A 21962-nucleotide genomic window follows, 5' to 3' on the forward strand; every position below is an offset into this window, starting at 1 on the left:
GGGTGGGAGGAGGTATTGTTTCATATTCTCTGTGTATATATAAAGTCTGCTGCAGTTTCCACAGTATGCATCCGATGAAGTGAGCTGTAGCTCACGAAAGCTCATGCTCAAATAAATTGGTTAGTCTCTAAGGTGCCACAAGTACTCCTTTTCTTTTTGCGAATACAGACTAACACGGCTGTTACTCTGAAACCTGTCATTGACCAGTGAGTTATTAGTTTTCAAATGATGCCTCACAAGCATGTTTTGTACCAAGATAATTACAATCATGTGTAGGTTGTGAATACAGGGGTGCTTTGGGTTGCAGCTGTGTTACACTGGTTTTAGTGCAGGTCAGAAAGCAAACAGCTCTATAATACTGGGGCGTATGACAGTCAGTTCCATTTATTAATTACTAGAAAAGTCCTGCAGTGTCTCCTGTGGGACAGACAAAATTAGGTGATGATGAAAGCAAAGGGGATTCTGTACTGAGCTTGCTGGAGATGGACAGACTGTGTGGTACTGTTGAACTCCCAGAATGATTAAACAAAGCTTATGCGGCCAAAAGTCACCGCACAGGATCTCATTCAGTTAGGGACTGAGCTAAGGATGCAATGGGCTATGCTGCAGTCCCCCTGCTAGAAGTTGTCTGGGGCAAGATGTCTTGGATGTGCCATGGTGCTGAGCTCTCGTCAGTGAAAGAGTAACATATTGCTTTTGACACTGTGTATGCATTCTGGTGTCATACCGAGTTTATTACAGAGGGGGCCAAGCCTCAATGTTCAAAATCAGGACTCCCGCAGAGTTCAGGGTGGTTCAGACCTGGAGTTTTGGTCCAGGTCTGTCTCTAGCTGTGATCTAAGTCAGGTACACTGCATCCACTGACAGATGTGGAACAAACCACAGACATATCAACGACCTGATGCATAGGCAGCATCAAGCCTGTCTTCCCCATGACACAGTGTTCCTGAGTCCAGAGTGCAGGATTTCCCTGCACATAGACTGGGAATTACCGTAGCTGCGTTACCTCAGATACCGCGGTGGGGTAAATGCTAGTAGAAGCTGACTTTTTAGTGCGAATACATACTTGTGAATTGTGAGATATGCAGGTTCTTGTGGTGTAGAGCATGGCGTGGTGACCCATAAGGTCATTGGGGGAGAGTGAAGGCTCTACCTAATTTCGGCATAAATAAATAAAAAGCCAGTGGTGTTCATGACTCTGTCCTGTCCTGATTTTCCTCTGGCGTTGCTCTCAGTGTCCGTTTTTTGGGTTCTTCTCCCTGAATCCCTGCTCTTCATTGAGGTCTCACAGGGCTCTGCCCTTGTATGAGATTCTGGGGTACAATCCAGACCAGTGAGGGGCTGGGTCACCCTTTCCCTGCCACATGGGGTGCTTCACAACACTTTGCTCCTGCAGCACCCACCTGGGCTGCTCACAACCAGCCAAACAGCAGGCAGGTCACACCCTGAGTGTCTGTACATGCTCAGTCCAGCAGCTCTGACCCCAGTAGCTTGTCAGCAACACACCATCCACACACCAGCAGCCTAGGTTATTACCTGCAGGGTGACCCCAGCACACTCCCAGTCCTGAATTTCCCCAACAATATGTGTTCTGCACTGTCCAGCCTTCTCCTGGGCAGTCCAGATATATTAGGTCCATTGCCCTCTACGATAAATGGAGTTACCCGCATAGTTGAGTTTAAAGACAACACTGGATAAGTTCTAATGAAAGAATAACACAAGTTTATTGAACTCCAAGGAGATAGGTTTTAAGTGAGTACAAGTATAAGGCTTTAAAGTTAGAAATGGTTACAAGAGAAATAAAGATAAAATGCTTCCTAGTACTAATACTTAATTAACTAGACTTGGTTCAAGGTGAAGTCCCTTCCCACATGTTCCCAGTAACATTGCTGACCAAATTCTCAGGCCAGGATCTGCTCCCAAAGTCCAGAGGCTTTTTATTTTGTTGTGTTAGGTAGAGGAGACAGAGATGGATAGGGAGAGTTACCTTTGTGGTGTTTTGTCCCTCACTTTATAGTCCAGTTCCCCTTTTGAATGCATTTTCCTGAGGGTTACTCCTACATAAAGTTCATCCCTGCTATGAGGTTGGAGTCATGGAGTCTCATGATGAAAGAGCTTTCATGCTGTTTGCTAAGATTCAGATCTGTACCTGACCCCCTTCCTTGCTAAAGAATGGCTATTTAATAGGTGATGGCCTACCAACTTTGATGACACCTGGCTAAAGGCGTCAACTTGTCCTTTGTCTTTGAGAAACTGGTTTACCTAGACTTTTCTGGTAAACACATTTCAAACATTATTTCAGCTTGTGTTCACAACTTTACATATAACATTGCTACACACATTTCACCATGATATTATTGACGAGCGAGTTATTAGTTTTCAAATGATACCTCCCAGGGCATATTTATTATAATAGTGTGCAGGGTGTGAATACAGGGGTGCATTCAGTCACGTCTTGGCCCTCTCCTCTCTGCCACTACAGCCTGTCTTTGGGTGATGTCATACACTCCCATGGCTTCAGCAATCCTCTCAACATTGATCACTCATGAGTCTGCCTCTCCTGACTTGTCTCCATTCCTTTCTGCATTTCGGCCTGTCTGAGGCGTCTCCCCCTGACTGTCTCACTGTACGTTTCTCCCCGAAGTGGCACCAAGCTCCTGTTCTTCCCTCCATACCACCGCCTGTGTCATTGTTGACATCACCCTCCTCCCTGCCACTCAGGCCTGTAACTTGGGGATCATCTTTGCCTTTCCCATGTCTCTTCCCCCCCCCCCCCCACCTCTGCTCTAGGCAAAACCGGCTGTCTCTTCCTTCACAACACTCCCAAGATGCATTCTTCCCTCTTGTCCACACCCACATCCCCTACTCCAGGCCACACAAAGGCAGCTGTGAAAATTATCTTCCGTGTCTGTCATTCGGACCAAGTCTCCGCACTATCCTTTGAGTCTCTCCACTAGCTCCCCCTCCGCCCTTATCCTCACCTTCCAAACAGCTTCCTTCGTTACCTGCTCTTCTCTCTTTTTCCATCACCTCCTTGCCCCCTCCCCTCTGCTTTGCCAGCACCGTGTGTGTTAGCTTCTCCACTGCCGTCTGCATTCAGATCCCTCCAGAAGGCCATTTTCTGCTGTGACGCCTGCACTATGAGAACTGACTGTCCCTAAATACCCACAACCTCGTCATAATCAGTCTGTGGACCTTGCAAAAAGTAAATTGTTGTTAAAACACTGTATTCCCAAGACATGGCCAATTATCACCTTCTGCAGTTGGCTTGTAGGTTTCCCCCATGTCCTGTACTTTCTGTCTTTTAAACCCCAACCTTGCAAATGCTTATGCTTGTGAGTCACTCTGGGCATGTGAGTAATCCTGTTGAACTCAATGGGGTAGTGCGCCTGAACAAAGGTAATCATGTGAGTATGTGTGCGTGTGATTGGCAGCTTAGTTTGTACGGTCTTCAGGACAATGGCTTTGGCTTAATTTCTGCTTGGAGAATGCTCAGCGCATCCTGGAACCCCCAGAAACATTAATGAGAACCATTAATAAGTGTTTTTTGTTGCTTGCAATAAACGGATCATACAACACACTTGTTCTCTGTGGTACCCTTTATTTTCTTTTATCGAGATGCTCCATTTAGTCCATATTATGGATTAATGACCTGAATGTTTTCGCTTTAAAACCATGGGCAGTTATTTAGTGTAAAAGCTAAATACTATCCCAAATGAGTTAAATTTCTACCTCTCTTCCTTTAGCTCCGTTAACTTAAAAATGACTGAATAGCTTTTGGATATGCTTTTTAAAATACGTTCCCTTTGATCACCTTAAAAGGATGATGAAAATGATCACCAGTGGTTGCATTTAACCAGATCTCAATCTGATGTCTCGATGCACAAAAGCTTGTGAATTAATGATCTTCCAATTTATATGAGATGGAGAATAGTTGCTTCCTATTATAAGTGCTGTGGTCTCAAGTGTCCCCATGCCTAGTAACTTGATTCAGTTATATATTGCTACACTTTTTAGTAATCTAAACCAGTCCATTTAATTTACAAGATATTCTTTAACTAACCAGTCTCTTTACAGAAGCTACAGTAATATTCTTGTTTGTTGTTGTTTTACTTGGGTTCCAATAGCACCTAGAGGTCCTGATTGACATCAGAGGCCCATTACACTAGGCATCATACAGACACACACATAGTGAGTAGATTGGATCAAAACATTGTCAACGGAACACTTTTCCATCAGAAAATGCAGTTTTGTCAAAATCAAAATTCTGGTGGGAATGTGCCAGGTTTCAATTAAATTTTCAACAGGAAAGAGTAACTTTATCCTTTTGTTTTCAACTTTTATGTTATAATGTAATTTTTAATATGTTGTATTTTATCTCTTTAATATTTTATATGTATATCATATTTTATATTCATTATAACATGTTAGAGAGATGTGGTGGGGGAGATCATATCTTTTATTGGACCAACTTGTGTTGGAGAAAAAGACAAGCTTTTGAACTTATGCAGAGCTCTTCTTCAGATCTTGGAAAGGTAATCAAAGTGTCACAGGTAAATACAAGGTGGAACAGATTGTTTTTAGTGTAAGGACTTAACACATCTTGCAAGAGACTGTTCAAGGTGAAGTGGGCAATTAGCACCTCTGCAGTCGTAGGACAAAGAGGGGTTAGTGGGTTATAGACTGTTGTAAGGAGCCACAAATCCAGTGTCTTTTTGAGTCCGTAATTTTTAGTGTCTAGCAAAGTTATGAATTGAAAACTCCCAGGATCATCTTGTGAAGGTGTTGTGCCGGTTTCCGTTGAGGATGAGAACTGAGAGGTCAGATACAAAATGGTTGCTTTGTGAGAAGTGTTCACCCACAGGTGATGTGATGTTTTTGTCTTTTTGTGCGAGTCCATTTGAGAGCATAGTAATTGTCTGGTTTCACCCACATAGTTGTTGTTGGGGCATTTAGGAATCAACACGGCTACAACAGCACTGCAAAAAACAATGGAGGATAGTGAATGTTGCCATTTATAAAGCATTGGCATTATCGAAATGCAATGATTTTAGGTTTCAGAGTACAGGGTTTTTGGACTCTCCGTTCCACAAGAAATTCAGAAATTTCAGTGTGTTCCAATTGGGAATGGACACAAGTTTTGAAATGCTGGAATTTCTTGTGGAACAGGAATTCTGTTTCCAGCCACCTCTCCAGTGAGAATTAGCCCCTGCCTCAGAGAGTTTACAGTTTAACCACACAAAGGGAGAGAGAGAAGCATCATTAGCCCATTGTGCAGATGAGATGAAGTGACTTGCCCAAGATCACACAGGAAGTCTGAGGCAGGGACAGACCAGTCCTTACCCAAATTTGGAGGCTGAGGGTGGAGCACCCAAACAGCCCCACTGCAGGGTTGTAGAAGCATCTATACCCACTTCCTGCTCCCATACATGTAGGTCTGGCCACTAGAGTCCAGTAGACATGGATTCCTTGATTGTACATCCCCTGGACTTGCTTATCAGGCTCTTCCCTGCCTCCAAAGAAAGCACAGGGATTCCTGTGATTCAAGAGACCTGGATTTAATTTCCTGCCCCGCCACAGGCTTCCTGTGTGACCTTGGGCAAATCACTTAATCCTTCTGAGCCTCAGGTCCCTGTCTGTATAATGGGGATCATAGGCCTGACTCCCAAGGGTGTTATGAGGATATGTTCATAGATATTTGCAAGCTGGTCAGGTACTGCTCGCCATAGAAAAGACTGGAAACACACAGTGGATTTTACACTGTCTGCCTGTTTAGACTGTAAGGTCTTCAGTGCCTTTGGTGTCTTGTGCAGTGCTGTGCATGCTCTCGGCACTTAAAGAACCACAACTAAAGCCATGTTCCTTGTGCCAAATGGCTAAGATTCTCATCTGGGTGCAGTTCACCAAAGAAACAGTGTCAAGTTTACAAGATTGCCCATACACTGATCTGCAGTAGACCAGGTCAGACTCAGGCTATAGCCCAGTGTCCTATATCTGACAATGGCCAGCACTGCAGGTTCAGAAGAAGGTGCAAGATTCATACAGTAGTGAAATATGGGGTAATCGGCCTCCCAAGAAGGTCTCACTCTAACCCTGAGTAGTCAGAGGTAGGCGTGAACCCTGAAGTACAAGGGTTTGTGTCTTTTCCCAAATAGAACTGTTCTAACCTAACTCTGGATGTTTTTGTTGTCTGTATAAATGCCCAATCCCTCTTTGAATCTCGCTAAGTTCCTAAAGAAGACCATTAAAAAAGTCCATTCCAACAGCGTTGAACACCCCAGTTCTTGCTTCTGAGGAGATGGGGAACAAAGAGCTGCTCTTAAAATAAAGTTGTGATGAGCCAGTTCACCCCAAAATGAGGAACTGTGAAGCAGCCCCCAGGGTTGCTGTTAAAATGCATGTTTGTCTCCCTGTGGCTAGTGGGGCTGGGGAAAAATGACTTTCAAACACACACTGAACAGCTGCTCTGTCGCCTCTGAATCTGTCAGATGCTTCCTTGTGCTTTGCTGACCAGCACCAAGCAGTTTGCTGTATGTAATTCATACGCTACCTGCTCTCACTAAGGAGAACAGCTTTGGAGCCCAGGCGTTGTGTGTTTTTGTTGTTCAGGTTGTATGACATGCCTGTTCTCTAAGCTACCCTTTAATCCGTGTCGCTGCGGACAGAGTAATTTAGACGGGCTGCATTTGGCTAGTTGTCTGCTCTGTAAAATGAGCTGTTCTTCAGGCTCCCATTAACTCATTTGTTTCTGCTGCATGCTGGGTGGAAGGGTGCTCTTCGGAGACCCGCTAATGCAGCACCAGGCATCGTCACAGAGTCAGGCCAGAGAAACATGGAAAAGCTCTGTCAGTAACGCGTGGCACTGGCATGGCGTGTTGCAGTTTCAAAGCACCGGGTAAATATTTAAGTGCCTTCAAGGTGCAGTATGGTGGCACACAGCCCCACTGGGAGTTCCCAGAGCACAGGGATGGCAGGGAGCATGGAAACGACACTGTATTGGCCACAAGGCAGGGCAAACTCTGCCCTGCCAATGCCACTCAGTCCTCACTTGCAGCGCCCCCTGCTATTTGAGCAATGGGCTTCACCCAGCCCTGCCACTGCCCCTCTGTTCTGACCTGCAGTGCCCCTGTACTTCTGCACCTCTCCTGAGTAGCAAAAACTCATTTCTTGGGACCGTGCATTGATTGTGTGATGGAAACAAAGTATCCTCTAGGTGAAAGCCACTGAGCTTGTTTGACTTGTGACAATGACCAGGCCTGGAACGCCTGTCTGTAGAGGTAGAGTTAGCACCTGAGCCCACTTACCCGCTTTGGGATAATGTCCGCTGAGCCTGCCTGTGCTGAGAGGTGACCGTGTAAGAGGAATTAGAAGCATCCAAAGGAGCTCATTTCTGAATCTAAAAGCTCTGTATTTACCCAACCAGTCTGAAGGGCAGCCTGGCAATGTATCTAAAACAGATGCACCTTATTGAACAAATTTTGGCTCTTGGTTCCAGGCGCTGGAAGGTGACTATGTTAGTGCACATCTCCATCAATGGATAGATCTCATTTTTGGTCATAAGCAAAATGGCTCAGCTGCAGTGGAGGCAGTGAATACCTTTCACCCTTACTTCTACGGAGACAAGGTGGACCTCAACAACACCAGCGATCCTCTCATTAAAAGCACCATATTGGGATTTGTCAGCAACTTTGGGCAGATACCAAAACAGGTACAGCACCGCGTTTGTTCTTCCACATCTGTTTACTTTGTTGTTTTAATTACAGGGGCTGGACACGAAGCAGGTTAAAAAGGAGAACAGATGACTCATTCAGACCTGGTAGTGTGTTCCCCCCCCCACACACACACACATTTTGCACAGGTGTAAATGACAACGCCAGCCGTGAATGGGGAGAGAGGGACAAAGAGTTTGTCTAGGGGTAGCTGAGAGCAGAACTAGAGACAGTTAGGTTGCACAGGTGTCGCTCAGAGTACGATTTGGACTGCAGAATTTTTATCACTGATGGTGGTGCATGAAAAGAAAAGAGCTCAGCTTGACTCTCTCAGCCCAGGGTGTGCTTGCAGGGCTGGCAGCTAGACAAATTATATTTTTACTTGTGAACTGAGCAAATCTGATCCGGGTTCTATGACAGCCAGTACCTATGGTCCATGGTACCATTTGCACGTAGTTGCCTTTAAATGCTCTGCAAGATGAAAATTAAGGGCCCGATTTTATTCTCAAGTGCATCTGGTAAATCGGGCATAACTCTTCTTAAATCAGTAAGGTTGTAGCCGTGTAAATCTGGTGCAAGTAGCTCAGAGTCAGGTCTGAAGATTTCCACTCCCTGCCGTACACTTAATAATATGAAAAATACCGGTTTCCTATATAGCACTTCTCTTCAGTGGATCTCAAAGTGCATTGCAATCTTCAGTGGGGTTATCCTCACAACACTCCTGTAAGGTAGGGCAATTATGCCCCTTGTACAGAGTTGGCTGAGGTATAGAATGGCTAACTGACTTGTCCGGGGTCACACAGTAAGTGTTCTGTGGCCAACACACTCCTTTGTGAAGTGAGATTTATTCTGTGTGGTAGAGAGATCACCCCCTTTCTGTACCTAGGGAAGAAAATACTGTCTCAGTGAAGGCGCTCAGATACTACAGTGATGAGTGTAATATACAAACCTGTATAGTCTAGAACAGAATAGAATTAGAGATGCACCCAAAGAAAACACATGGGTTAAGTTCCAGGGTAATATTTCATCCCGTCATAGAAGAAGGGGCCATTTTCAAACACCAGAGCTGGCTCTGGGGTGGATTTCAGACGCCCCTTATTTGTGGGATGTTCAGATCTCAGCAGAGAATATGTGAAACCTTGCCAGGGCATAAAGGCGCCACACGCACAGTGCTTACCCCAGGCTCTGCTGGCCGGAAGTGGGATTGCATGTGGAGAAAGACAAGCTGTGAGCAGGGGAAGTGACCAGCTTCGGAGAGTAAAGTCTCATGCAGCGGAGGAAATACACCTACACACTGTTCTCTGGGCTAGATCCTCAGCCAGTAGAAATCAGTGTAATGGAGCTTTACACCAGCTGAGGATCTGGCCCTCTGTTTCTCCAGTCTGTGCAGTACACGCATACACAGGGCTTTCTGGCCCATGTTGTCTTTGTACCACAGAACAGTAAAGGATTTCCCATTTCCCAGGGCAGTCCTCAGGAAAGTGCCAGGTTCAGGGTGTGTACGTAGATGGGCAAAGGTGGTTTAGAGCTGCCTATGCCATCCTCTCATTCTTGAAGACCCTAAGATTTAGCTGTCTATTTTCCTAGTGGGTGTGTACAATGTATGAACACACACACCCTGCTCCTTCCCTTCAGTATCTATGAATTATACACACACACGAAGGCAGCTCGGCGTGCTGACTCCTAGCATCTCCGCAAGTTTTACTTTACATTGGGATCTAGGATGTTTGCTTTTAGGCAGAGATGGAACCGAGTTGCCAGGCTTTTGGATCTGGATTCAGATCAGAAAATCCAGGTTGTTCTGGTTCAGGCCCATTACAGAGATGGGCCTAAGCTGCAGTGTCCAGACCAGCTCTGGATCTAACCCTCCCCGGACTTTAGGGGGGGTGAGGTTGGGTTGAATCCAAGATTCCACACCGGCTCCATCTCAGGTTTTCGTCCAAGAGTTGTCAAAGCAGCAAGGATTCTTTAGAAGAGAGCAGGCTTTCCCCGGAGCAGCTTCACCCCTGGAGTGTTGCCACCCGTAGATCTCTGGCCTGTGCCTTGCCCCCTGTAACACACGCCGATTGCTCTACTGGTCCAGTGGATCAGCACGGCGGGTCAGGAAGCAGCACAAGTCAGGCTACACTGGGCATCCTGTGCAGCCCAGTCTCCCTGGCTTTGTGTTCATGGAGAAGCTAGGATTGCTGTCGGATTTGCAGAAGTAGGCAGAGGGGGCTATTTGAGCTGCATGGTCCTATTGCCAACATCTTTATCCTCTTGTTAAACCATTTTGACATTAGTTTTAGCTTGGGGGAAAGAGGCTACTTCCTCACCTCATTGTGCTGCCTTTACTTGGCACCCTGTAAAATCTGAAGCTCTGTCTTCTTACAATCAAAGGCTACAGCAGCAGAAAGGCTGAGAAGCGGAGATATAAAAAATAATAATAATCCCCCTTAAGAAAAGCCACTCAGCTATTTTCTCTAGACATTTTGTTGCTGAGTACTTCCTAGAGATGAGGCTAGATGGCTGCATTTCCCCTGAATCCCATCAGAGCGAGGAAGAGCACAGAGCTGGGAGGGAATCAAGCTATCGGCAAAGCAATAGGAAGGCATTCACAGGGCAAGGCTGAGACCACCAAACTCGTTTCATTTGTGATCTAATCATAGTTAGGGTGCTAGCCTGGGTCTCTGGAGTCCTGGGTTCAGTTCCCAGCTCAGCCACAGACTTCCAGTGTGCCCTTGGGTAAGTCACTTAGCCTCCGTTCCCCGTCTGTAAAATGGGAATAACAGCTCTTCCCTACCTCACAGGGGTGTTGTGAGGATCAATCCACTGAAGTTGGTGAGGTGCTCAGATACTGTGGTGATGGGGGGTTTAGAAGTACCGCAGAGAGACAGATGTGTCCACTACACATAGTGGCAGATTGTTTTAAATATATTTTTAAGTGTTATCCCTTTGTTTTAGCTCTTCACTAAATCCCACCCATCCAGGAATGCCACGGGCAAGAATGCACCAGGGAAAGAGGCTGCGTCCTCTCTGCGATCAGCTGGACATGTGCCTCCATTGCTCAGCAGCCTGCAAACTCTGAAGCTGTCTCCTGTCACAATCAAAGGTGCTTGGCAGTGCCACGAATTCAGCCGTCTTCCATGTAAAAATCCGTGAAAAGTCCTTGACCAGGCAAAGAGCTGGATGTGTTTGAACCCTACAGCTGGGCATAGCTTTATTTTAGCAAACTACTGAATTGATCCCTTCAAGGTCCATGTTGCCATGTCATGTAGTTTTTATTATTTATAGATAGAGAGGGAGAGACTGAAAAGGGGAAGAAATAATTTCATGAAAAAATTCAAAATTTTGAAGTCATTCTTTTTTCATGTGGTCCAAAGCAGAAAAACATTTTAGGGTTTTTGTTTTTGTTTTTTAATTTTTGCAAAACTTTTTTTTAATTTTGAATTTTTGAAATGTTGTTTTTTCTTCTTTCTTCCCTCCCCCCACCCCTTTTCTGCATGGAATGTAATAAAATGAGTGATGTCCATGGTTCCCCCCACCCACACACACTTTTTCATTTTCCTCCCTACCATCCCCCCTTTTTCTATTCTGTAACTTTTCCCATGTAGTTTTGAAAAGCTAGAAAATTTAAAAAGGAAAAAAAATTAAAAACAATCAAACCCTCAAATCCCTTCACTCATTCTATTGACTTCAGGGGGAAATAGGGAGAAAAAATAAAATATTGACTTTTTGACAGTTGAAATGTTCAAGTTTTCAGTTTCATCAAAAACCAGGACATTTTGCAACACCAAAAAGCTTTTCATGGCATTTTTCATTTTTGAAGGAATAAAAACTATTTGAGGGGCCGGAGAAACATTTTGGAAAGAAACATTTTGACCAGTTCTGCTCTCTCTCAGTAGTGCCTACATGCCCGGTCAGGGTCAGGGCCCCATGTGCCAGGTGCTGTACAGACAGAATAGAAGATGGTCCTTATATTCGAAACAGACACGCTAGACAAACAGATTGAGCCAAACAACAAATATGCAATTGTTAAAGGTACAGAACTTGTGTGTGCTTCTTTGAGTGATTGCTCATATCGATTCCAATTAGGTGTGCGTGCCGCGTGCACAGTCATCGGAAACTTTTCCCTTAGCCGATCCTGTCAGACTGGCTGTGGAGCCCCCTGGAGTGACGCCTTCATGGCACTGGATATATGACCCTGCCACCCTGGCCCCTACTCAGTTCCTTCTTTACGATAGTGGTGGTCCTTGGAACTGCGGTCACTTGCATAGCAAGTGCTTCCCTTAGCTTACTTTGTAGTTGTTTGTTAGTAGATTTGTAGTTGTTAGTTAGAAGGTTAGGTAGTGGGAGTGCGGTCTAGCCCCAATCCCGTATCCTTCCCCTTGGTCCCGGGGCATGCCTCAAGGATTCAAGCCCTGCGGAACCTGCAGTAAGCCTATGCTGATAGGTGACCCCCACAACTTTTGCCTCAAGTGTCTGGGGGAGCACGCCAAACAGAGAGGTGCAAAATCTGCAAGGCGTTCCAACCAAAGACAAAGGAGGAGTGGAATTTCTGACTGAAACAGCTCTTAATGGACTCTGCTCTTCGTCCCCAATCTGCCACTGATTGTCAGGACCCAGCATCGGGCGCGTCCATGCGGAGTGCCCCAGTTTCAGTACAAGACACAGTGCTGAAAAAGGACTCGGGCCAAAGTGACCCTCGGCACTGGCGCTCCCTGGCACTGGGACTGTGGAGAGAAACTGGCACTGATTCCACTCCCTGGTGCTGCATGAGTGGCACAGGAAAACTGACAAAGGCCGTTCTCCTGGGTTGAGAGCGACTGTGCTGGCGAGTGTGACAGCAGTGTGTCCCAGGCAGGAGCATTTGGTGCAAAAACCTCAGGAATTGGGGCTGTCGACTTCGGGCCCATTAAGGGAACCATTGAGTCTGGTTCCCAGCAATACCCCTGAGAGACAGTGTCGGGTGGAAGAGTTGGAGCTGCCATCCACCCCGGACACTTTTGTAGCTGTGAGGGATCTGATTGCCATGACGGCACCTCAGTCCCCGGCAGGTAGAGACAAGCCTCCAGTGCCACATCATCCAGTACCATCTAGAGGCAAACCTGCCATGATGAGGCAGTTGCCCTCTCAAGATCAGCACCGCTCTCCATGGCATTGCTCCAGAACACCCCTTTCTTGACACCAATCGCCAGCACCAGCCTCCAGGAGGGGTTCCCCAGCACCATCAGGGTGACGCGAGCCTTCCTGTCACCGACAGGGGAGCAGCACTGGTCTCCAGCACCAGGTGAGTGCCAACGGGTAAGCGGCACCAGTCTCTGGCACCAAGGGAGTGGCACTGGTCCCCCACCCTGGCTCCTCGTCACCGGTCTCCAGTGCAGTATCGTTCGGCGCCACCGTGGTAGTCAAGGTCTAGGCCTGCCTCATCAGACTCTGACGCCAACTTGTTCTATTCCTGGCATAGCCGGCACATATTGGACTCCATCTCACCTGCCGCCGGACACAGCTACTGTCACAGTGACAGTTATTGACAATGAGGTCCCTGGTGGCAATCAGGAGCAGGCAGAGGAGGTGGTTGAACCTGAGGACCCCATGGTGGACATTTTGGCACCAGAGGGCCATCTAGAGTCACTCTGCCACTGATAAAAACTATCCAGAGCCATATCAAGACTCTGTGGCAGACCCCTGCATCCATTCCGCCTACTGCAAAAGGGTTTGAGTGGAAATACTTTGTACCCTCTAAAGGGTCTGAGTACCTCTTCTCTCACCCTCAGCCCTGCTCTTTGGTGGTATCTGCAGTAAACAAGAAAGAGAGACAAGGTCAGCAAGGACTGACTCCTAAATCTAAGGAGTCAAAAAAGATGGACCTTTTTGGAAGAAAGGTCTACTCAACTGCGGGCCCACAGCTGAGGATAGCTAACCAGCAAGCTATCCTTAGAAGATATAACTTCAACTCTTGGGCCTCCATGTTGAAGTGTAAGGAGCTGGTGCCGATGGACTCCAGAGCTGAATTTGTGTCAATAGTTGAGGAAGGAAAGGCAGTGGCACAGACCTCTTTGACGGGGCAGGCCTGTTTTCAGACCAGATGGACTCCAGGCTGCACAGCCTTAAAGACTCCCAGGTGACCATGAAGTCGTTGGGCATGCACACCCCGGCAACCCAACGCAGGCATTTTAAGCCGCAACAACAATGCCCCTATCTTTCTCGGACGAGGCAGGACTTCTATAGAAGGGGTGGGGGTAGAAATGGAAGGCGCAAGCCTTCCCATCCCCGCTCTGGGCACGGCCAAGGCCTGACCAAGCCATCGTTGGGCTCAAAGCAGACCTTTTGAAGGTGTGCCCGTGGACAGTGAACCTGCCATGACACCGGATCTTTCCCCTTGTTTCATGAATCGTCTACCCCACTTCTACCATGCCCTGTCCCAAATAACATCAGACCACTGGGTTCTTCGCACTGTAGAAGTGGGATATTCTCTCCAATTCTGCTCCTTCCCTCCCTCCCACCCCCTGTTCCCTGTCCCTCTCCAGGGACCCTTTTCACAAGCAACTCCTTATCCAGGAGGTACAGGCGCTCTTTGGTGGAGGAGGTTCCTCAGGAGCTCAGGGGCAAGGGGTTCTATTCCCATTATGTCCTAATCCCCAAAGCCCAGTCTCAGACCCATTCTAGACCTGCGAGGACTCAACAAGTTCAGGGAAAATTTGAAGTTCTGCATGGTCTCCCTAAGTGCTATTATCCCTTCCCTGGATCTGGGAGACTGGTATGTCACCCTCGACATGAAAGACACGTACTTTCACATAGCTATATGGCCTACACACAGACGATTCCTCGGGTTTGTCATTGACCACAACCATTATCAGTTCATGGTCTTCCCCTTCGGTCTGTCGATAGCCCCCCCGAGTGTTCACCAAGTGCATGTCAGTTGTAGCAGCCTTCCTCTGAAGGAGGCAGGTGTAGGTATACCCCTACCTTGATGACTGGCTGCTCAGAGGCTGCACCAGGGAGCAGGTGGAGTTTCAAGTTCGATTGGTCAGATCCACTTTTGAGAGACTGGGTCTCCTCCTCAATGTGAGTCGACTTTGTTACCAACCCAAAGAATAGAGTTCATTGGGGCGGTATTGGACTCAATATAGGCAAGAGCATTTCTGCCCGAGGCCCGCTTCCAAGTGATGGCAGACATTATTCAAGGCCTCAGGCAAGGGGATGCCTGAGTCTCCTTGGCCACATAGCAGACTGCACCTACATGGTCCGGCATGCCAGAATGAGGCTCAGACCCCTCCAAGCATGGCTTACGTTGATCTACTCCCTGGGGCATGACAGCCTGGACTCAGTAGTCGCTGTGCCAAAGCAAATACTCGAGTCCCTCCAATGGTGGCTCGACCCTCAGACAGTGTGCGAGGGCGTCTCCTTCAACAGCCCCCAGCTCTCGTGTCCCTGGTAATGGACACATCAGCTCTGGGATGGGGTGTGCATTTCGGAGATCTCCAAACACAGGGCCTATGGTCGCAGGACAAGCTCTCCCTCCATATCAATATCAAGGAGTTGAGGGCGGTGCGGCTAGCATGCAAAACTTTTCAGGCCCGACTACAAGGACAGTGCGTGACAGTTTTGATGGACAACACCACTGCCATGTTTTACATCAACAGGCAGGGTGGAGCCCGTTCCTCTCCCCTATGTTGGGAAGCCCTCCGGCTATGGGAGTTCTGCATAGCCCATTCCATTCACCTGGAGGAATCATTTCTACCAGGAGCTCAGAACGAACTAGTGGACCACCTCAGCAGGTCCTTCTGCAGTCACGAGTGGTTCATCTGCCCGGATGTCATACACTACATCTTCCAGAAGTGGGGATTTCCCCAGGTCAATCTGTTCACCACCCGGAGCAACAGAAAGTGCCCGCAATTCTGTTCCTCCAGAAACACATCCAGGGCTTGCTTGCGGACACATTCCTGCTCCCCTGGGCAGGACGTCTGTTGTACACCTTTCCACCAATCCCCCTTGTCCACAATGTCCTACTCAAAGTCTGCAGAGACAGGGCATGGACGATTCTGGTGGCACCAGCGTTGCCTCGCCCACATTGGTACACCACACTCCTGGAGCTGTCGGTGGATGCCCCGATCATGTTACCACTACTTCTGGACCTGATCACATGGGACCACAGTTGTCTTCATCACCCCAACCTCCAGTCCTTCCACCTCATAGCCTGGAAGCTTTATGGCTAAACCCCATGGAGTTCCTCTTCTCAGAACTGGTAAGAGAGGTCCTATTCGGCAGCAGAAAACCCTCCACTAGGGCCACATACCTCGCAAAGTGGAAGAGGTTTACATTCTGGTGCACTCAGCATCGTACACCCCCACTCCAGGTGCCCATACCACTCATCCTGGAGTACCTACTGCACCTGAGACAGCAGGGTCTCACAGCGTCATCCATCAAAGTGCACCTTGCAGCCATTTCAGCCTTCTACCCGGGAGTGGCCAGGCATTCCGTCTTCACCAACCCCATGGTTGCCCATTTCCTCAGGGCCTTGAATGGTTATACCCACAAATTGGACAACCGGTCCCTGCGTGGGACCTTAACCTCGTCCTCTCCCAACTAACGGGGCCCCCTTTCGAACTGCTGGGGACTTCCTCCCTTCTCTACCTGTCGTGGAAGGTAGCTTTTCTGGTCGCCATTACCTCAGCAAGAAGGGTGTCGGAGTTAAAGGCCTTCACATCCGACCCTCCGTACACGGACAACATACAACTTAGACCTCACCCAGCCTTCCTTCCAAAAGTGGTGTCACATTTGCACGCCAACAAGGACATTTTTCTGCCTGTCTTCTTCCCTAAGCCTCATACTAATATCCAAGAACAGAGGTTCCACTTATTGGATGTTCGGAGGGTGCTAGCCTTTTACATCGAGCACATGAAGCTGTTCCAAGAGTCAAACCAGCTCTTCGTGGTGGTGGCAGACCAGATGAAGGGACTCCCAGTCACATCTCAGAGAATCTCATCGTGAATCACATCCTGCATCCAGACATGTTACGACCTAGCCAAGGTTCCAGCCCCGGCTCTTACAGCACACTCCACAAGGGTGCAGGCTTCATCGGTGGCGTTCCTGGCCCAGGTCTCAATGCAGGAGATCTGGAGGGCAGCAACGTGGTTCTCGGTGCATACGTTCACCTCTCATTACACCACCATCCAGCATGCCAGAGATGATGCAGCATTCAGCAGAGCAGTGCTCCAGTCAGCGATTCCATAACTCTGACCCCACCGCCTACGTAGGATATGGGAGTCACCTACTTGGAATCGATATGAGCAATCACTCGAAGAGGAAAAACCGGTTACTCACCTTCTCATAACTGTTATTCTTCTAAATGTGTTGCTTATGTCCATTCCAAACCCACCTGCCTTCCTCTCTGTCAGAGTAGCCGGTAAGAAGGAACTGAGGAGGCGCCAGGTCGGCAGGGTCATATATCCAGCACCATGAAGGTGCCGCTCCAGCGGGCTTCACAGCCGACCTGACGGGAGCTGCTAAGGGAAAACTTTCTGACGACTGTGCACGTGGCGTGCGCACACCTAATTGGAATGGACATGAGCAACACTTCTCAAAGAACAACAGTTACGAGAAGGTGAGTAACTGTTTTTTACAACACCCCCCCCACACACACACACATAACAGCCTTTCCCATAAACCTCCCATCTGGCCAGCTCCCAGAGACAAACGCCTTCCCAGCCCTAGTTCACCCCATGTGCCCGCCCTCTCCACTCTCTAGGGAGCACTCTACCACAGTCTGGGGTGGGGAGACACAAAGTGTCTGCAGGTGGGCCCTGGACTCTTCTCTCTTCACCCCATCCCATATGGCTGGTGTCTGCCCCCCATCAGTTCTGGAGTGGTGGCTCATGCTGCTTCTTCCCCTGCAGGGGGTGAGGTGGGTGTTGCCAACTTAGCAACTTTGTCACTAGATTTAGTGACTTTTTGGTTTCCCTAGCGAGAAAATAAGTATCAAAGTGACCCGTGACAAATCTAGCAACTGTCACTGCCAATTACAGGTTTCAGAGTAACAGCCGTGTTAGTCTGTATTCGCAAAAAGAAAAGGAGGACTTGTGGCACCTTAGAGACTAACCAAAATTTATTTGAGCATAAGCTTTCGTGAGCTACAGTTCACTTCATCGAAAGCTTATGCTCAAATAAATTGGCTAGTCTCTAAGGTGCCACAAGTCCTCCTTTTCTTTTTGCCAATTACAGTGACATTCAAAGAAAGAAGTCACCAATATCTATAGTCACAAAGTCCTTCACAAGCAGCTCAATAGTGTTAATCCATTCCATGCTTTTCTTACTACATTTCTGTTGCACACCAAGTCAATGTCATTACCTCTCAATTGAGCATGTCCTCGGAAGGAATCGCATTCCAGGGTTGCTTGGGCTGAGATCGCTATAATCTGCAGGCAAGGAAAAGACATTTGTTGAGGCTAATTAAATACTTTGCTAAAGCCAGGCGCACTTTGGAGAGAGCAGCACATTAGCCAGGGCTTGTTTTTACCCAAATGTGTTCTTTCTCACCGCTCCATAGCCGGTAGCACACCCTGTGATGCAGGGAAAGACGGCTAATGAAGCAGGCTGGGCAGGGGAGGCAGGTTAGCCAGTAAGGAGAGCCCCATGGATGGAAGGTGGGGTGGGATGAGACAGGGCCATGTGCCCCAATGCGTGGGGGGCACCGTGCCTCCAGGAAGGAAGCCCTTGCTACAGGATCAAAGGTGGAGCTATTTTGCTTTCAGTTGCCCTTTACTCCTTCTCCTGGCTTGGCCTGGGGTTAGCTGCCTAGCTCTTTCCAGAAATGAAACCCTGGAAACCCTGATTTTTTGTTTTTAAATCTACTTTCTTGGCTCCCGACAGCACCGAGCTCAGGTAAGGCGAATGCCCTCTTTCCCCTGGCTCTGGGCTCTCCCTTTCACTAACCTGCCGGCTCCAATCCAGGCTGGCAAGAAAGGGAGGCTCAGCTGAATTAACCAACCCCAGCCAACCTGGGCTGCAGTGTACAGAGCGCCCTTCCCAATGAGCACCTCAGGGCGCCCTCCTGATGATGACAATGTGCTGTTGTAGTTGCTTCTGGTGTGCAACAGTATATTGTAAGAAGAGCATGGAATGGATTTTATTAACACTATTGAGCTGCTTGTGAATGATTTTGTGACTATACTTGCCTGTGTGCGCGTGCGTGTGTGTATAATTCTCTGGAAATTTTGTTCGATGACATTTTTGACGCCTTTTGAGTGCTTAAACAGCTACATCTAGCAACTTTTCAGGGTTTGTCTGGTGACTTTCTGCTATGTGGAGTTGGCAACACTGGAAGCAGGAGGAAGCGTGTGGCCCATATGGCTTCACTTGCACTGTGAAGTTTAATGTGATGGAATGAAGCATTGTGCATAGATGATGGGACTTGGTGCCACCTGGCATGACATGCCTTCCCCCCGGTGTGTGTCCATGTGTTTCCATAGCCCTGTCTGGAATGTGGCTGCATCTCGCCCCCAGGGTGGCTTTTAGCCTCTGATGCTGGTCATATCACCCAGCACAGTTACAGAGACACGCACACCTTGCGAGGGCAGGGAAAGTCACTCTTAGCACTCTAGAAACAATAGGATGAACTGTGATCTCCTTCTTCTGTTCAGAGGCGCCGAAGGGAGCCATCGGACAGATCATCCATACCGAGAAAATCATTCTGGCCGTCGAGAAAAACAAAGTTTTGATCCCCCCGCTCTGGAACAAAACCTTCTGCTGGGGATTTGACGATTTCACCTGCTGCCTTGGAAACTACGGAACTGACAAGGTAAATGAGAACAAAGGCCAAGGGTTTTGAAACACTGGAGACGGTGGACCAGTGCTCTGAGGTGGTACAGAGAATCCTCTTTCAAGATGCTTGGTGAGTCTTGCTCATGTGCTCAGGGTCTAACAGATGACCAGATTTTGGGGTGGGAAGGAAGTTCTCAGGTCACATTGGCAAGGACCTTGGGATGTTTCACCTTCCTCTGCAGCTTGGGGCACGGATCACCTGCTGGGATCATCTTGGCATGTCCCACCTAATCAATTCCCTGCCAGTGCAGGGGCCTTGGTCATTGGTGGCACCTCAGTCTCTCCCACTCTCTGCCTGTGGCTCATAACAGTGTAGTCTGCTGGGGACTGAAATGCTTTAGCCTAACTAAAATCTTTGACTTTAATATGGGAGTGTCTGGGTGAAATGTAATGGCTTGTGCCATACAGGAGGTCAAACTGGATGATCTAAATGTTCCTTTCTGGCCTGAAATTCAATGGAAAGTGACTTGTGATTTTGGGTGTCTTGGTGTTTGAGGTGCCCAACTTGAGACATCGTAAAGAGGTCTCATTTTCAGAGGGTGGGCGCTCAGCACCTTCTGGAAATCTGACCCCACTGAAAGTGTCTCAGATTGGGCACCCAAAATCAGTAGTTCCTCTTGAAAATCTTGGCCAATATCGAACTGATCTGAAATTCTTCTCTAGTTCCAGTCACTATATTGTCTGTTACACTGAAACCGAAACTTGTGTGATAGGACGTCTCTTGGCCCCTGATGAGAAATTTTGTGATGCAGAACTTTCTGCTGGGATTAAGATAGGACCATCTGTCAATTTCCTCCACCCCCCGAGCTTAGCACAGTGCTCTCATTCAAAACACTAATTCAGCTTCCCCTAGAAATCTGTAGAGCCCTGCAAATCTGCAGATATCCGCTTTATATCAGCAGATATCTGTGGACCATTTTTGCTGATAGTGCAGATGTGGGTACAAATTTTGTATCCACGCAGGGATCTGACTGTAAGAGCCGGGCGGACAGCTGTAAGGAACCGTGGCGCAGACCCTCCACCTGCCCTGGGTTGGGGCCTGGGGGGCAGGGACACTGGGTGGGGGACTGCTCAGGCCCCCTGCCAAAGGCAGATGGAGGGTCCAGCATGGCTCCCCGCAGTTGCCCACCTGGCTCTTAGCGTGGCCGGGCTGCGACTCTGAGAGCCGCCCCACCCCCCCCACACACACAGTTGGAGCTGGGTTGGGGAGAGCCGTGCTGGCAGCTGTCGGGAGCCTGGGTCCCTCCAAGCCCTCCCTGTGCAGGGGTCTGGGGGGCATAGACTCGGGCTGGAGGCTGCTTGGGCCTCCTGCCTAGGGCAGTTGGAGGGACCTAGGCTCCCCATATCTGCCAGCATGGCTCTCCCCGACCCAGCTCCAGCTGTGTGGGGGGGGGGAGGAGGGGGGTGGCTCCAGGCAGAGAGCGGCTCTTGGAGCTGCAGCCTGGCCACGGTAAAAGCCAGGCGGGGAGCTGTGGCAGACCCTCCCCGTGCCCTGGGTAGGGAGCCCGAGCAGCCCCCAGGAAGTTCCATAGGTCGCCCACCTGGCCAGATCAGTGTGGAGCCCAGCCAGGGAGCCATGGGGAACCCTGGCGGACCCTCCACCTGCCCTCAGTGCAGGAGATGGGGGCTGAAGCAGCCCCCGACTGTGTCCCCACCCCCAAGGCTCCCCGCCCGGCCAAAGGTAGGTGGAGGGTCTGCGACTCCTCACAGGTTCCTCACAGCTGCCCGCGGCGCTCTCGCCGACTTGGCTCCAGTGGGGGGTGGGAGGTGCCTCGGAGCCTCAGCCCAGCCCTGGTGCAGAGCCCTGCAAATCCACAGATAGCCACAGATAATTCTTGCAGATTGGATGCGGATACAAATTTTTGTATCCATGCAGGGCTCTAGAAATCTGATCCTCTGACTTCTTTACTGTAAGAAATCAACAGCACACATGGCAGTGCTGCATGCATGCTGGAGTGCCAGCGGCCAAGGAGAGAGCAGTGTTCTCTCTTAAAAGGAGGGATGGCCAGTGCTAGTGTGGGGCTCGGGAGACCAGCGTTCAGTTCCCTGCATAGTTCATCAGACGTTCAAAGTAGCAGAAACCTTTCCCTTTCCCCTGGGAAGCTAAATGTGTACCGAACCATGTGCTGGGAAAACACAAACAACCAGGGGTCACCAGTGGGGACAGAACCCGGGGATCCCTGCACCAAAAGCACCGGCCTCTACACTTGAGCAATTCCTCTACCTATGAGTAAGTAGCAGGTTGTTCTCCTCTCTATTTTAAGTACTTACATGGTGCCCCATCACTGTAGAATATGATAGCATCACAATCTGTAATGTATTTATCCTCACAACATGCCTGTGAGGTAGGGAGCTGCTTATTCCTATTGTACAGGTGAGGAACTGGGCACAGAGAGACTAATTGACTCACCCAAAGTCACACAGGATGCCTGTTGGAGAGCAGAGAATGGA

The 21962-nt window shown here is 48.7% G+C and overlaps 1 protein-coding gene across 6 annotated transcripts in view; it reads left to right on the forward strand.

Moving 5' to 3' along the window:
- WDFY4 (WDFY family member 4) overlaps window positions 1–21962 on the forward strand; it is a 239735-nt gene that overhangs the window by 195002 nt on the left and 22771 nt on the right. For 5 of the 6 annotated variants that reach the window (XM_073353061.2, XM_073353064.2, XM_073353060.2 and 2 more), the window contains 3 exons: window positions 7496–7708; window positions 10653–10800; window positions 19331–19488. In XM_073353061.2, the coding sequence (XP_073209162.2) occupies window positions 7496–7708; window positions 10653–10800; window positions 19331–19488 (519 nt within the window). Of the gene's footprint in view, window positions 1–7495; window positions 7709–10652; window positions 10801–19330; window positions 19489–21962 lie in introns of those variants that run through there. The other variant, XM_073353067.2, reaches the window with a different exon arrangement.

This window comes from Lepidochelys kempii, chromosome 7 (genome assembly GCF_965140285.1).
Source record: "Lepidochelys kempii isolate rLepKem1 chromosome 7, rLepKem1.hap1, whole genome shotgun sequence".
NCBI classification, from domain to species: domain Eukaryota; kingdom Metazoa; phylum Chordata; order Testudines; family Cheloniidae; genus Lepidochelys; species Lepidochelys kempii.